This window comes from Bufo bufo, chromosome 9, assembly GCF_905171765.1.
Source record: "Bufo bufo chromosome 9, aBufBuf1.1, whole genome shotgun sequence".
In the NCBI taxonomy this organism is placed as follows: Eukaryota; Metazoa; Chordata; class Amphibia; order Anura; family Bufonidae; genus Bufo; species Bufo bufo.
The window spans coordinates 40,597,786-40,615,869 of NC_053397.1; the positions used below are offsets into that span (position 1 = coordinate 40,597,786).

Below are 18,084 nucleotides of genomic sequence, written 5' to 3' on the forward strand. Positions count from 1 at the left end.
TTTATAATAAGTATATTTCCAAATACCTTTCATTATTTAGAGTGGCTAGTTCTGTCTACGGAGCAATCACTAGGAGAAATAAAATGTCCGCTGTACAGACATAACCTGTCCTAATCACACAGAAGGACTTCACAACACTGAGCTAAAGGGCTGCCTCATCCTCCTCTCTGCTCTGTGAGAATGGAAATCATGAGGATACATGAAGTACAGAGAGGAGGGTAGGGGTAATGAGCAGCAGCACTTATATGCATTCTCCCTTACCACAGCCCCACATCACCACAGTCTGTCCTGTCCGTCCTCTCTGTACTTCATGTCTCCTCTGAACTAAATTCTCCCGAGATTCAGCTAAAGATCTTATCATCTGTATTCAGGATCATAATCCCTGACAAGCAGAGCAGAGAGGAGGATGTGGCAGCTGTTTACCTCAGTTTTGTCAAGTAACTTGTCCTCCTGTGTGATTAGGACAGGTTCTGTGTGTACTGGTAGGAGAGTGGCCATTTTGTTTCCCCTGATGATTGCTCCCCCGACAAAAGAGCCATAATAAATAATGAAAGGTATTTGGAAATATATTTATTATAAAGTAATATTTAAGTATTTTCATTTTATATTACCTGGAGAACTCCTTTAAGAATTCTATTATTTTCTGATATAACCATGTTATAACGGAAAATAATAAAGTGAAGTTCCGGTCCCCATTGAAAATGGGGTTCAGGTTTGGGGTCAAGTTTGGGTCCCGAACCCAAACTTTGACCTGAAGTTCGGCCAAACCCGGTGAACATGAACTTCCATGGGTTCGCTCATCCCTATTCATAATGGTAGTGTTTACATCAGGCATCATAGTGTGATCTGTTGTTGGTAAAAAATATAAAAAAAATACTTGTATTATAATAGTTCAACTAACTTCTTAGGGACATGTCTGTTAACAAGTCTGTCGACTGCTACCGACAACAACTGGCAGAATTGTGAATGCAGCTCTGTAGTGTAATACAGACTGTCAGTCAGGATCAGTACAAGATAACTGAGGCAAAGTTTCCACAAATTACTTTTTGTGGATGTCATATCTACGTAGAGAACTATGCTTAGAAGGAGTACAATATTGATATCCTTCCTCAGGATAGGTCATCAATATTTGATCATTGAGGGTCCGACACCTGGCAACCTCATCAATCAGCTGTTTGAAGAGCCTGCGGCACTCCTTTCCGCGCTGCGGCCTCTTCCTAGGTCAGTGGCGTCACAGTCATGAATCACATGACCTATGGGTAGCTGGGCTGCAATACCAAGCGCAGCCACTATACAATGTATGGCGCTCTGCTTGGCATGCTCACTGGAGAGCCACAGGCTTTTAAAAAAACTGATTGATGGTGACACCAAGAGTCGGACCCCCACCAATCTAATATTGAAGACCTCTCCTGAGGATAGGTCATCAATATTGTACTCCCTGAAGACCCCTTTAAAGGTAGACATACCCGTTATACAGGGTGGGCCATTTATATGGATACACCCTAATAAAATGGGAATGGTTGGTGATATTAACTTCCTGTTTGTGGCACATTAGTATATGTGAGGGGGGAAACTTTTCAAGATGGGTGGTGACCATGGCGGCCATTTTGAAGTCAGCCATTTTCAATCCAACTTTTGTTTTTTCAATAGGAAGAGGGTCACATGACCCTCTTCCTATTGAAAAAACTAAAGTTGGATTCAAAATGGCTGACTTCAAAATGGCCACCATGGTCACCACTCATCTTGAAAAGTTTCCCCCCTCACATATACTAATGTGCCATAAACAGGAAGTTAATATCACCAACCATTCCCATTTTATTAAGGTGTATCCATATACATGGCCCACCCTGTACAATCATGTCCTTGTAATTTATATTACATGATAAAACTGGTTTCCTGTTTTCACCTGCATGTGCAGTCCACACACAAACACTTGGTCCGAGAAGCTTTCCTTCTATGACCACTTGCCAAACATTACCTCAATGAATTGGCTTCTCTCTTGGAATCCTCTTTAGCTACTACATCAAACAATGTTTGGTTTCCCGTCCTTACACGGACATGTCATGTTAATGCCCAACGTAAAAGAGGTGAAGAAAGATGCAGATTTGCAAAGGAATCCACTAAAATATTTTCATAACTTGGGCATCACCGTGCACACAACGCCCATATGTTTGCCATAAAGGGTAAAATGACAGTTTACATTTTACCTTTGATCTGGAGAACAAATTTGGATCTCCGGTGACCTCTGCCGTCGGGTTAACATGACTTTGAAGATGAGGAAGACGCTTAAGCCGCCCGTGTGCAGCTGACAGTTCTCCTTACAGAAAATGAGCTGCTTGTTCGCCCTACAAAAGCCAAGCACACAGTGTCATCCATGATCACAGGAGGCTTGTAATCAGGTTGTGTCCACTTAGGGCTCCTCGCACTGATACGTGCGTTCTCTGCTGTTTCATCCTGAATTAATATTGTATAATTGACAACATTCGATAATAATTCTGAGCACTATTGGTAGCAGTGCAGGCTCATCTCTAATCATAGGACTTCCTATGCAAACGCTGGGGTCACGGAGGAAATGCATAGTTCAAGGAGAGAGACAGAAAGACATGAAAGGTAATAGTTAAAGTGGTTGTCCAAGATTGCAAAAAAAAAAATCATTTTTTTTCAGGAAACAGCTGTGTCTGATATTGCAGTTCAGCTCCGTTCATTCACAGGTTGTAAAGAGCCATAATACACTTGTATGCATTACATCTCACATCGTAATACCCTAAAGCTTAAAGGGGTTGTGCAGGGGTTTTGCATTGGTGACCTATGGTAGTTACAAGTGTAGTTACAAGTACTCACTCCTTTCATTGAATGGAGTGAGTACTTGTAATTGCACTATGCCACCAATGCAACGGAGACAACGCGCAGTGTAATGAAGAAGAAGCAACAGCTGATCGGCAAGGGGGTCAGGTGTCGGACTCCCGTCAATCAGATATTGATCACTAGAGATAAGCAAATCGAATCCACCGAAGTTGAATTCGATCCGAATTTCAGGATGAATTCAACTCGACGCGTACTTCGTGGTAGCGAATCGATTTAACCTGAAATAGTGTACAAAACAAAAAAAAATATCCTGAGGATAAGTCATCAATACAAACTGCCTGCACAACCCCTTTAAATGATTATTCACATGGCATATCCACAGGAAATCTCATAAATGTCCACAGGTCCCACCGATTTCAAGAACAGGGGTCCCTGACTCCCATTTTGCAGCTGCTGCGAATGAGGACATGGTCATGACGTGCATGTCTCTTTCCATTTACATCTATGGCAATTCCAAAAAAGGCCAAGCATTCAATTAGCCGACTATCTTTTGATCTTCCATAGAAGTAAATGGAGAGGGCCTTGTTGTTCGGTAATTCTCTCCCATTCAAGCAAATGCTATTATAATGTAAGTGTAATGAAACTTTTCAAATACATTTTGTTTGAAAGAAAAATCCTCCCTATGGGAGAATGATTGCTGTAACTTTATTTTATTAAAATTTTGTTAAAGGGCTGATACATAAATAATAATGTGCATAATATTATATTTCTCGTGCTTTTACTTCCTAACATGTAGAATGTTAATGTGTAACTGCCATTCCATTTTTTTTTTGTGTAATGTGTAGGGGCAGTGATACTGACCATTTTTGTAATATACTAAAATCATACATTTATATTAGAAAAATAGCTGTAAAGTGGCCCATTTTGAGCTTTAGCAACGCTCCTCTGTCTTCTGTTTACATAACAGGGGAGACTTGCTCCACACTGACCCTGTTATGTAAACAGAAGACAGAGGAGCGTTGCTAAGGGAGCGTTGCTAAGGCTCAAAATGGGCCACTTTACAGCTATTTTTCTAATAGAAATGTATGATTTTAGTACTTAAAGTATATTACAAAAATGGTCAGCATCACTGCCCCTACACATTACACAAATAAAAATAGAACGGCAGTTACACTTTAAAGAGGTTTTCTGCTTTCCCCATATTGATGTCCCATCCTCAGGTGAGGAAATCACAGTGCTCGCAGGACCACCTGCCGATCTGATATTGGTGACCTACCCTGAGGACACGTCATCCATATGGGGAAAGAAGAAAACCCTCTTAATGCTGATTGAAAGGTTGCATTGGGTTTTCATATGTTTGTTCTGTTATATGTACTGTAGATAAATCAGAGATCTCTCTGGACAGATAAGCCTTAGACTAAAGGCCTTTTTACATGGGACAAGGCTCAGAACAAATATCAGGGATGAGCCTTTGTACAAACCCTCATCTGTCATAATTGTCGACAGGGATGTGCTGCCAGCAAAACAAGGAAACTATAAGACGAACAATACATAGCCCCATACATCCCCAATCATTGCTGCATATAACTGCAGCAACGGTGTAGCTATAGGGGAAGCAAGGGAAGTAACATAACATGCAGTGTATGCGTGTAGGAAACGGACAGAGCAGCATCCAGCCTGGCGAGGCCTGAGTGACTTATCTTTACTAGCTGCAGGAGTGAGGGTTGAACTAGAAGAAAATTTCAAAAATTCTTCAAATATTTAATGTGGGACCCAGTCATTTCTAGTTACACCACTGAACTGCAGCTAATGTCAGGAATAAAGGTTCCTACTGTATGAACATTCATTCCTAATCATCGTCCAATCTCTCATGTAAAAATGGCCATCTTGGTTACAACAAGACCATTTTTGGTGCACACTATTGGACCAAGATTCAACAAAAAAAGAGTGCTTCTACTTCTGTTGGGAAAGAACCAGAATTGAGGTGGCCACCCAATTGTCCAAAATGTTTGGGTGGGCCCAGACTCTGAAGCAATATTGAGATCAAAAGGTCCAGCTGAAGTCAGTCCTTGTGAAGAGCCCAGGCTATGAGACAGTACTACGATCCACAGCAACAGAAGACACTTAGGGGGCCATTTATTAAGACCGGCGTTTTAGACGCCGATCTTAATACCCCTTTAGCAGGCGTTGGATGCGCCAAATTTATGTACAGACGCCGGCCTCTACATAACTTCGGGGTATCCACTGCCTGTCTAAATCTACATCAGCTCCCTTGCTGTAGTAGATTTAGACCCTTTTCTACACCTAAAACAGGCGTAGAAAATAATAAATGAGATGGACCTGCTGGCCCACCCACGCCAGGTCTAATCTGCCTCAGATATACACCAAAAAGTGGCGTATATCTGTTTGTAAATGACCCCCTTAAGTTTTATCAAAACTGGGGTAAAGCAAAACTGACTTGGTATGTGATGGCAAGGAGCTCTCTTCGTTTAGTCTTGTTTACTGTAAACTTTTGTATCTCCTTTACAAGCTATTGTGTAGAACATGATTGTCTTTCTGAACACAGCAATCTGTGCATCTGTTCTTCTGTCGTTGTTAGTCCCTCCTAATTATTCTAAAGTGAATCTTTAAATCTCTTCCAGCTGTCGGTATTCAAATGAAGCTTGAATTTTTCCAAAGAAAATTCTCAATTGCCAGCAGACAGGTGAGGCAAAGTCCGCTGTTGTTCTGCTAAATATATTTTTGCATATTTCTGCCCGCGTTGCTTGTATTTCCTGTTTTTGTTGGATGTTTGTGTTTTGTTATTCTAATATGAATATATCGGCTGTAGTAAAGAACAGTGTGCAACCTTGAGGGATGTTAAAGGGTCACCAGATTTTAGAAAATTGAAATGGAGCAAGTTACTAATAAAACGAGACAGAAAAAAAACATTTAGGATATTGATACATATATACAGCACATTATAACAATCAATAGATCCGTCCACAAATGGTATCCGTTTGCATACAGATTGATCAGACATTGATGGTATATCGCTAGGAAATGCAATCAATATCAGATAGGCATGGGTCACACTTCTAGGACCAGCTCCTATCCCCAGAACTGGGCCCCCAAAGTGAACGGAGAGCAATCGTGCATGAACGACCACCCTCTGTTCAGTGCTATGGGAGTTCCAAAACTGTTTCCAGCAGTCCCATAGCAGTAAGTGAAGTGGTGGCCGCGTATGCGCGGTACGCTTTCCACACTTGATCGGCTATTTTCAGAAGTTCCATAGTGTTGACTGGAAAGCATGCTGCACATGCACGGTGTGCTGTCCTTTACTTTGGGGGCTCTGTTCTGGAGAAAGGAGCGGGTGCCAGAGGTACAGTAAGACCTGCACCTATCTGACATTGATGGCAGGTCATATGCCATCAATGTGTGAGATGGGCTAACCCCTTTAAAGGGTCTGTGTCAGGAGTATAATTATAGTGGGAGTAGAGGTAGCATTTGCAACTGGGCCCTAGTGCCTGAGGGGCCACAAAAACCACAAGATACACAAGTATTTTAAATGGCACATGGTACATAGATGGAGGATCCTGGTACAGATTTTGCATTAGGGGTCAGGAGCTTCAAGTCACCACTCTTTTCCAAGTCCAGCTGCACACTCAAGTACCTATTACAATCTGCTAAATCCTGAGGTGCTACTTGCCTGCGTCTCTTTGCAGTAAATGCTGTGTCTGCTGTCAATATTGTAATCACAGAAAATCACTAGTGGTAAAATGTCACGACCATGGTTTGGTCGTGACTCCTGAACCGCATGCAGTTGCCTCTGGTCTGGGGTTGTTGTCAATCACAGGTGAGGGCTGAAGTATGTGGCAGTCGAGCAGCTGGAGCTGGTTGCTAGGTTGCTCGCTGTCATTGCATGCGGTTGCACCTGGCAACCTGTCTATTAGGTGTGCCTTGTGTTTGTTTGTTGTGCACAAGGTTTTTGTATGTGTGCACGTCCCCTTTAAGTGGCTGTCTTCCCTTCCCTGGTGAGGGAAGGGTTAATTCCCTTCCTAGTGTGTGTGCACTGGGTGTGTCTGTGTGGGTGTGGCTACATGGGCTAGAGCAGAAGTCTGAGGGGTACTTCAGCTGTGGTCTGCTGGAGTCATCCTCCTGGCTAATACCATCTGACAGTATGACCACAATGGCTCCTCACGTGGCGTTTTCCCTTCGAAAGAGGGTGCAGCATGTATTGCCAGTCGTTTTCGGCGTACATGTGCGTTCTCCGGAGGGAGAGCGTTTTGGGGGTTTCGCCGCTGACGGCGCGGTGAGTGGCTTTTCCCCGCCATTCCTTCACCGTTGTCTGTCTTGGTGTCCCCTTACTTTTATTTCCCTCACTGTTGTTTGTTTGGTGTGCGGTTGCACACCTTCGGAAGAGGGTGCAGCATGCATTCGCCATATCTTGTGGGGTGCATGCACGTTCTCCGGAGGGAGAGCGTTTTGGGGATCACCGTTAACGGCGCGGCTGGCGGCTTATTCCCCGCCACCTTACCTTCCGTGTCCGTGTTGGTGATCCCTCGTCCCTCTCTATGTTCCTATCTTTGGTCGTCTGCTGGCAGCATTCCGTTAGTGTTCCGGCTGTGTGCTGGGTAGGAGTGTCTGTTGGCAGCGACTGGAGTGGGGACGCTAATAGAGAGTGGACGCAATGTCAGTGTGGTCTCCCCGGGCTGTTTCTTTGCTGGTCTCCGGTTCCTGTGTGTTGCTCCGGAGCCTGGCAGTCGGCTCCTGGTTCCTGTGTGTTGCTCCAGCGGCCGGCAGCAGTCCTGGGGAGACTCGTAGGTTTTGATGCTGTTTCCCCTTCTCCTATCCCCTTGTTTGGTCCCTCACTAGTTTTCCCTTTTTTTTTTGGTAAGGGGGCTTTGAGGGGTGGGAGTGTCATGACCATGGTTTGGCCGTGACTCCTGAACCGCATGCAGTTGCCTGTGGTCTAGGGTTGTTGTCAATCACAGGTGAGGGCTGAAGTATGTTGCCTCACCTGTGGTTGCCGCTGGCAACATTAGGTATGTGGCAGCTGGAGCTGGTTGCTAGGCTGCTCACTGTCATTGCATGCGGTTGCACCTGGCAACCTGTCTATTAGGTGTGCCTTGTGTTTGTTTGTTGTGCACGAGGTTTTTGTATGTGTGCACGTCCCCTTTAAGTGGCTGTCTTCCCTTCCCTGGTGTGGGAAGGGTTAATTCCCTTCCTAGTGTGTGTGCACTGGGTGTGTCTGTGAGGGCCACCCTTATGGTCATAAGTTATGTTACATGGTGTTATGAAGGTGTGTGTTTGGTCTCCTTGTTATTGCAGCTTATGGTCCTGAGTGAGGTGTGGTGTGTGCTGTGTCCGTTTGAGTTCTTGTGGACAGCAGCACTTACACATAGGTTCCAGGCTCTGTGTCTGTGGCAGGTAGGTGTTGTGTTGTTGCATTTACCTGCCATTGCCATAAGCTGTTCATGTTCCCCTTTCTTTGTAGCTTGACCAGTGAGACTCCTGTTCCTCTGTATCCAGGAGGAACAGGTCGTCTTTACCCTGCTCCTAGTCCAGGGCTACCCTGAGGGCTAGAAGGGACTTCAAGGTTCCGGAGTATGAGCCCTCCCACCATCAGGGTCGGCTCATACGGCTAGGAGACAGGGTCAGAATTAGGGATTGATAGGAGGTGACCTGCTCCCTGATTCCTGTCCTGGCCTTGCATCGACCATCCCTCTTCTGGCATCGCACGGCTGAGGGTTTCCCCCACCTTCAGCCGTGACATAAAATCTCCCATGACGCTCTGCTTGACTGATCTAAATACGCCTAGTGCAATTAGATTCACTAATAGTAAAGGTGGCCATACACATTAGACCAACATCGGCCAAACCTGATGATTCTGGTGGGATTGGCTGACATTTAAGACTTCTAACATCCCTGAGAACACATGCACACTCGGCCGAACTGAGATTGTATGTGGAGATACGGAAGAATAGCTGTCGATGGAACCAGATGAAGATGACGGCTAGTGAAGGTGTATGGCCAAGTTAACTCTTTAAACAGCAAACCCGTCTCACATATAAAGTGAACTTGGCATCAATGTTGTGTCCATGGTTTTCATGGATCCATAGACCATAATGTGTGTGAGAAATATGTAATCACAGACAAAAATAGGGCATGCTTTCTTGGTGTAACCATGGACTCACGATCAGTAGAGAACATGAGCGGTCCGTGGAGAAAGTGAAAGACCCCTTAGAAAGTCAACCAGATGAGTTTTTATGAGTCTATTTTGACCACCCAGTTCTGTGCTGATGGTCTCCAAAAGGCTAAAACAGATCTTTGCAAAAAATGGAACCTCTGGTGGAATAAGTAATGAAGTTAAATGAAAACTAACCAACATGGTAGCCATATATTTTTTCTTTCATTAGGAGGAGTCCAGTTTGCAGTATGCAAATATATGTTATATATATATATACGTATAAATATATGAACCTAAACTGCCCATGACAGACTAATCCTTAAAGTGATTTTCCTCATTAGTGGGTGTAAAACTTTGTAAACCCCTGGTGGTATCATTGTCCCAGGAAAGAAATAAAGCTCAATTCAATAAATGATCACACAGTAAGCTGATTATTGGGCCGTAAGGTCCATCTGCTAGTCATCGCATGATCCCATCAAATGTAACATGGTCAGATGTCCATAATTTTACTGTAAAAGCGGCATTCTTATAGCTGTTTCATAATATGGTAGGTTTATTGGAATTGTCTATTTAATAGGGGAACTTGGCAGCCTCAGGTACTATACCCATTCTCTTCCTGTGGTTTTACTAGAGTATAGGAAGTAGTAAAAGCAGGTGCACACCTCCAAAAAGGTACATAGCACAAAAATAAAATAGTTAAGACAGCATGCCAATATAGTTGCAATAAATCTGTGCTGTTTATGATTTATTGGAAATAAAAACCTCACCAATTTTTTGCAAGGAGATAGTGTAAAGGGAGTATAACTTGTGGTTAGCTGGTTTAGCAAAACTATCTTCAAATTTCACCCTAAAAGTCCCACAGTCACCACAGTGTTCTACGTCCTGACACCTTTCTATCATAGTCAGCACTAAATTTTTCAGCAAAAGTAGCTCTTTTGTGGGATCGGACCACACAGGCTAGCCTTTACTCCCCATGCACATTAGTGTGTCTTGGACAACCATGACTCTGTGGCTGGTTCATCTTTGCACCACTTTTGGAATGTACTAACTTCTGGATACTGGGAACATCCCACAAGATCTGCCATTTTGGCGATGCTCTGACCATTTCACGTCTGTCCCTTGTCCAGATGTGGTCTGGCCATATACCCTACAGGGGCCAGAATAAGCCCTCCTCATAGCACCAGTCAGGTAAGTAATGATCTGATGCTCCCCTTCTGAATTCAACTGCGTTGCCATCCTGAGGCAACTTGAGTAGTTGGACAGAACTTGACAGCTGGAGCTGGCCACTACATAGGGTTAGCTTCTGGGGAGGTATTTTATGCTGCTGGGGCATTGTTTTGTGATTCATTGTGGTATTTGGCTCTACCGTTGTGGTATTTTGTTCCTCACTGTGGTATTTGGCTCTGTAAGTTTGGTATTTTGTGTTGCACTATGGTATTGCTGGTCAATTTGGACATGCCTACAACATGGGTCCACTTTCAGTTTTTTCCAGGGCCACTTTAAGTTCCCAGTTGCCCCTGTCCTTTTCAGAGTCTCTCAAATTTTTAAGACTGCCCATTTTTCCTTCCTGCTTCCATCACATAAACTTCAAGAACTGACTGTTCACTTGCATCCTGATATATCCCTTTGTCAGGTGCCATTGTCACAAGATGATCAATGTTATTCACCCCACAGTGGTTTTAGGCTGGGTATCTAGATCCAGGTTCTTGATGCAATATTTTAAGTCAAAGCCAGGAATAGATCCTAAACAGAGGACACATATAATGTAAGCTTTGGCTTCAGAAAATCTGATTGTGGAAGCATAGCCTAAATATTATGGCTGATCGATGTACTCTCCATAAATTGAATTGTCTTCATGGTGGGACGCCTTTCCTTTGTGAAATATGTTTATTTTAACAAGATCAAAAACCAGAAAAAAATTAGTATCATAAACAAGACAAGTTGCCATGCATTTTAAGATGAACTGATTTACATATTCATGAGTATCTGGTCAACTTCTAGTCACTGTTTATTTGTTTGTCGAAGGAAATGATCTAAAAAGGTTGCACAATTAGAAGCCAAAAAGACCACAATGTTATAACTAATTATTCATAGTATCTTTTACCCAGATATTTCAAGGTGTGGGTGGATTCCAAGCATCTGTGATCTCGCTTAAACATATACAGGGGGGTATGGTTAGTCTGGGTATTTTGAAATGAGAAAAGTTTGGATTGGAAATGCTCAAAGCAGGACATTTGTCATAGATATTAAGTCTGAACTGAGTGGGTGTTCTTCAGTATCATGCTACCTAAATTGAACACACTCAGCTACCGCTAACTACAGTCCATAGTGGACTTATTCTTAATTCTCACATATGAAGCAATATTCTAGCGTAGGGTTTAATCATTGGTCTGCCAATTTCGATCCCTGTTAGAGCTTAGGCCTAGGTTTCAAAATATGTATTTCTTTCCATATATGTGGAATACCAAGAACTTTATAGAAAATATGATACCATGTTTTTGTCATTTCAGTGTGCGTCACTGGATGGGAAGTGTTCACGAACTTGTGATGACGATGTGAGTACACTATGAAATTTGGCTTTTCATGTATTGATGAGAGATAACAGTATAAGAGATTTTAAGACGGATAGTTATTGGAACAATTTGGACCGTAAATTCAGATTTGGAGATGATACTTCATCTACACATCTGTATTTTAAAGGCCATGGGGTGCATTGTATGTCTGATCCTCTTCTGGATATACTTCAACCAGCAATGTTTATATTGGGTCCATATGATCCTGGATATGGATCTTTAACGCCTACTGATGTCCTGAGCGAACAGAAACTATTACGTATGTTATCCGCAATTTGCGGATCTATTTACTCGAATGGGGCTGCGGACCGATCTGTGTGGACAATAGTAGTACAAGCTTCATATTTTTGCGGACTAGAAATGCGGAAACACTGATGCGGAAAACATACTGAACGTTGTCCGCACATTTTATTTACCCATAGGAATGAATGGATCTGCATCTATTCTGCAAAATGCGGAACGGATGCGGATCGGACGCGGATAAAATTTTACGGTCGTGTAAATGTACCCTTAAAAAGATCTGTATGTACAGTGTGTTGCATTGTGCTTGTTATGCTCACACTTTCAAGGGAGTCTATCAGCAGTTTTGACCATGCTAAACTGCTGACAGCACTAGGTAGGGGCAGGATAGAGCAGGGTAAACATACTCTCTGTGGAGATTTTCTCATCAGGAGTGGCAGGAATATGATCTTTTCTTCTGCCAGGTTATGCTCTCTCAAGTGCCCAGGGGTGGAGCTTTAGAAGTGTTCTCTGAATTGAATCGCTTCAAAGTTCCTCCCCACTGCTCTAAGTGGTGACTGGAGTGGTCTCCTGGTTGGATACTACAGTGGTCATTTAGTGCAGAAGGAGGTGCTGCGATGCATCTTAATGAGGAGAGCACTTCACAGTGAGGCACCTCCATGGGAAATTGAGCATAAGCTAGTAGAATAACATTTCATATTCTCACAAATCCAGAAGAGAAAAGCTCCACAAAGATATGTTTTTCCTGCTTTACCTACCCCCCTACCTAGCAGTTTAGTACGGTCAAAACTACTGACAGACTGCCTTTAAGTTGACTCGGGTTGGAAGGCACGGAAGTTTCAATATAAAGTCTTGTTCCCATCTTGTTTGGCCCTATGATCATCATTTGTACAGAGGAAGCTCCTGGTGTATATGCTGAACATATCCATAGGCACTATTGACGTACCATGTGCCAAAATAGTATCTTTTTAGTATAAGTCATATTGTTATGTGTTAGAAACCCTTTTTTATGGTATGAAATTATGTAGTAAACTACACTATTCCATAAAAGCATCTGTTGTAAAAAAAAAAAAAAAAAAAACATACACCACACACATAGTTGCCAAATTCCACAGTCCCAAATTTTCAGTGGCTTTACAAATTTCCAGAGGCTAATTCAGGCTGTCAAGCCTAAAAGTGAATATTCCCGGTTGGGTTTGGGCACTTACAAGGATTCAAATTTGCCAACTCCAATATTGGTAAGTATGTACACACTATACATTTTGAGGAGCCTATTTTCAATGTATTTCACTGTATACAGTAGGATTCATCACAGCTAGAGATGAATACATTTCCTAAAATTCATTTCAGTTAGATTTGTCTAAATCGGCCAAGAATTTCGATTCAGGTACAAATCCATTCTATCCAAATCGAACGTGCTTTAAATGCCTGAATACGCTCTTTTTCTCTCTCTCCCTCTCTGGAAAAATTCTACCCACCGGAATTTGAAGAACTTTTGATTCTACCGAATCAGAATTGCTTCAAAAATTTGGGTCGTATTTTGATTGTAACAAATCGATTTGCTCATCCCTTCATCAGAGGTATACTTTGGGATACCATATAGATGTGACAGAAGGCTCTGAGTAGATGCAGCCTTACGTTATAATGATGTGTTAGATAATACAAACATATACCGCACTCAATGCCCGCGACCTCCAATGTACAGATGTGTCCTTCCTTACCTTGGCTCTTGGAGACATCCTGAGATGAGTGACACAAGAGGATTTGCTTTGAAAAATAAAATGTTACTGTCCAGAGTTGGGAGTAATGCAAGTTTTTTCTTTCAAAGCTGTTCATCTTAAGCCAAGAATGAAGGTAAGGAAGGACATATCTATACTGTATACATTATTTGTCTTTTTGGTTGGACTACTTGCAGGGACTATAGCATGATATCATGTACAGGCTGACTCCTTTACAAGTGATTTGTGAGGCAGTGACATTGTTGCACAACTCCAGATACATTGGCCCCAAGGAGCTTGAAGAATGCAGCAAGTGAAGCATCTGTCCTTAATTATTCCATTCAGAATTACAAAGCAAATACTTGACTGCTAGTAAAATAACCCCAGTACATAACTACTTTATCCCTTTGATGTCATCTAATGAGCAGATTGGAAAGATTGTATTCACTTTGGACACATTAATGCTTTTAACTTAACCCCTTCTGTGAATAGAATTTATTTGGGGGTCCACACACACTTCAAGATGTCATTATCAAAATGGTTCCAAACATCTTTTCACCCCAAATGAACAATTGCTTTTGACCTAGGGCTGGGCGGTTAATCGAAAACAAAAGATGAACCGGTCATCAGCCGGATTAACCTACGGCACGTTGCCTATATCATTTTTTTGGGTTCGGTTTTTGTGACGCCATATGGGGGCCGTGTGGTCTCCTTAAACTTTCTCCATGTAGGAACATACTGGGGTGCCGGCGTGCTCCTTTTGCCGGTAGTCCCAGTGCAGTGGCCTTTTTAAACTGCGTACTTCCGGCGTGCGCTCTCTTACAAGTGCGGGCCCGTCATTGCTGCCGCCTCCGGGAACGAGAAGCACATCCTAGCGCCAGGGTAAGAAGCCAAGCAGTGCAAATGTGGAGTCATTAGACACTGACCACCAAACCAAGCGCCAGGCCGCCAATGATATTGCTCCAGAGATGTCTGGCCCTGCAGAATCGCTCCAACACTAGTCCAGTCATGGGTAGGGGAGGGGCGGCTTCCCTACTTCCTCCACTGCTCTGGTCTGGAGGTGGAGGGGAGATGCAAACAACCGGTAGGAATCCAGCAAGCTCCAGACTAGTATATAGGGGCCAGGACAGCCCAGTATATAGCCTTCCCTGCTTGGGGTAAATGGGGACCAGGACAGCCCAGTATACAGCCTTCCCTGCCTGGGGTATATGTGGGCCAGGCCAATTCATACTTAAGCATATGTATGACAAGTACACGGGGGTGTTTACCCAATGGAGAAATAAAATCGCCTTATTTGCAGAACTCAAAATATGATCAAACCTGTGTCATATAACACCCCCTGCTAAGCCACACCTCGAGTCACGCCCCAAGTCACACCTCAAAATATTCGTTCAATAATCAAAATTGAGGTTACATGTTCAATTAATCGTGATTTTCACTATTGTCATAATCGCCCAGCCCTATTTTGACCTATTTACAGTTGTCATATTACATATATTGTACATGCCAGGTCCTTTATCAACATTCACTTGTCCGCTTTACAACATAGGTACCTAGATTACTTGAAAGAGATGGACAAATTAGACCTTACTGGTGCAAACCACCAAATTAAAATGCAGTCTGGGAAATCTTACTACATAATTTCCACCTTGGGACTTGGGATTAGGCTTGGGCTATATTGTGACTCTTAGCATGACCTCAGTGTTTCACTGTTAAGGTAAAAGTCATAGGTGGCTTATGACAATTGCAAGGCGTTGTTTACGATAACAAAGCACTGAGGTGGCAACCAAAAGCGACCATGTAGCCCTAGTCTAAACCCTTATAAATCCTCACATATTGAGTAGCAGTATTAAACTATGGCATGACAGCACTTCTATTATAAGAGACTGCGCTAACAAACAAGAGGAACTCCAACTTGATTAATTTCATTTGTGGAGGAAAAGGCTAGCAAATGTCGTCCGGACCTATGAGTTGTCTAGTGTGTGTTGGGTGTCCCGATTCTTTCCAATGGCAGATGTTGAGAGAAGGAACAGGCATGTTGGATCTGAAGCTGAGTTTGCATGTCTATTGGAGGAGGGTCCAGAGAAAAAACAGTTGACTGCGTGTTTGGCCAACAGTTCAGAAGTATATATCCAGTTTAAAGGAGTTATCCCATGATTAATATTAGTGTTGAGTGAATCGAATTTCAGGGAAAGTTCGATTCGCCGTGAAGCAGAATTTCCTCGTGCTTTGTGGTAGCAAATCGATTTTCCTTGAAATAGTGTAAAAAACAAAAAAAATCATACTTACCTGATCCATTTGCTCTCAACGGGCCGGCCGCCATCTTGATTGAAGATCTCGCGCGTAATCCTGTGCGTGTTGACGTATGACATCACCACGCTGGCTGACATGATGACGTCATCACGGGCCGCACAAGATTTTGTGCTAGATTTTCAATCAATATGGTGAAGGCTGGCCCAACGCGAGCAAATGGTAAGCCTGATTATGAGGGTTACAATGATGGGGATCGGCGCAATAGCCGCTCCTTGTCATTGCCCCCACTACTTACAAAGAATTGCGCTTTGTGACAAAGTAATTTTTTTTTGTTAAATTTGGCGAAACAGCCAAATCGAATTTTTGAATACTTCGCTCTTCTCTAATTAATATAAAAAATCTGACATCATATAGTAATATGACAATCTCTTTCTAACAAAGCTAGAACCAGCCCTGTATCTCACATGGATCCAGAGATCTCCCCATTCATTGCTCCAATTGCTTTGCTAGATTTATTTCAAGCAGACAGCTCAGGGGTTGTGTCCTTTTCTCAAGGGGTGTGTTCTTTCTGATCCAGCCCTCTCGGCAATCACAGCTCAGGGTGCATGTCCTTTTTAAGGGGTTTGTCCTTTTTGCTGCAGCTCTTTCCCTGTAACAGCCTCTAACAGGTGATATGGTTGGTGGCAATTAAAGGATGGAACTAAGCATGTGCGACCAACTCAGCCAGGTGGACATAGAAATAAGGAAAAGAAGGGACAGCAGGCGATGCAATACAGATTGATTTTATTGAATAATTCAGTGACCCCACAGCAGTATTCAGATCCAGGCGCTAGTTTGAAGAATGAAGAATATTTTTCATCTTCCATGACACAACTTCTGCGGAAACATAGCACAGTTACTGAACATCATGTGGAATCTGACAGAAGAAATCTGGTGGCCACCAGATGAAAAGGAAGTCAAACAGAGGTTAAAGCGGTTGTCCCATTTCAAATTTTTTTTTTTACAGTTTTCAAACCAGCACCTGGATCTGAATACTTTTGTAATTGCATGTGATTACAAATTTTGTATAGCCAGTGAGTTATTCAATAAAATCTATCTGTATAGCGCCACCTTCTGGTTTTTTCTTCTGTTTTTTTTGTCCGACTCGCCAAGATGGCCGCACATGCTCAGTTGCATCCTTCAAATGCCTCCTGAGCTGTGATAGGGAGAGAGCTGCAGGAGAAAGGACACTCCCCTAGAGCTTCCAGCTTGATATAAACTAGCAGAGCCATTAGAGCAATGAATGGGGAGATCTCTGGATCCATATGAGGTACAGGGCTGGTTCTAGCTTTTTTTTTTGAAAGAGATTGTCATGTACTACAGTGGGGAAAATAAGTATTTGATACACTGGAAGTTTTGCAAGTTTTCCCACCAACAAAGAATGGAGAGGTCTGTAATTTTTATTGTAGGTTCACTTCAACTATGAGAGACAGAATTGAAAAAAAATCCAGAAAATCACATTGTATGATTTTTAAATAATTTATTAGAATTTTATTGCATGAAATAAGTATTTGCTACAATAGAAAAACAGAACTTAATATTTGGTACAGAAACCTTTGTTTGCAATTACAGTGGTCAGACGATTCTTGTAGTTCTTGACCAAGTTTTCACACACTGCAGCAGGGATTTTGGCCCGCTCCTCCATACAGATCTTCTCCAGATCTTTTAGGGTTTTGGGCTGTTGCTGGGCTACATTGAGTTTCAGCTCCCTCCAAAGATTTTCGATTGGTATCAGGTCTGGAGACTTGCTAGGCTACTTCAAGACTTTGAAATGCTTCTTACAGAGCCACTCCTTAGTTGCCCTGGCTGTCTTTCGTGTCAAGACCCAGCCACGACAACATCTTCAATGCTCTTACCTATTTAACCACCCCAGCCCCTATAGCTTAAACATCCTTAATGACCAGGCCACTTTTTACACTTCTGACCTACACTACTTTACCCGTTTATTGCTCGGTCATGCAACTTACCACCCAAATGAATTTTACCTTCTTTTCTTCTCACTAATAGAGCTTTCATTTGGTGGTATTTCATTGCTGCTGACATTTTGACTTTTTTTGTTATTAATCGAAATTTACAGGTTTTTTTGCAAAAAAATGACATTTTTCACTTTCAGTTGTAAAATTTCCAAAAAAAACGACATCCATATATAAATTTTGCTCTAAATTTATTGTTCTACATGTCTTTGATAAAAAAAAATGTTTGGGTAAAAAAAAAATGGTTTGGGTAAAAGTTATAGCGTTTACAAACTATGGTACAAAAATGTGAATTTCCGCTTTTTGAAGCAGCT

At 42.5% G+C, this 18,084-nt stretch overlaps 1 protein-coding gene across 1 annotated transcript in view; it reads left to right on the top strand.

The window, feature by feature from the left end:
• CACNA2D3 (calcium voltage-gated channel auxiliary subunit alpha2delta 3) overlaps positions 1-18,084 on the top strand; it is a 959,782-nt gene that overhangs the window by 838,474 nt on the left and 103,224 nt on the right. The window contains exons 28-29 of the mRNA XM_040407724.1: positions 5,448-5,509; positions 11,485-11,529. Coding sequence (XP_040263658.1) covers positions 5,448-5,509; positions 11,485-11,529 — 107 coding nt within the window. The remainder of the gene's footprint in view (positions 1-5,447; positions 5,510-11,484; positions 11,530-18,084) is intronic.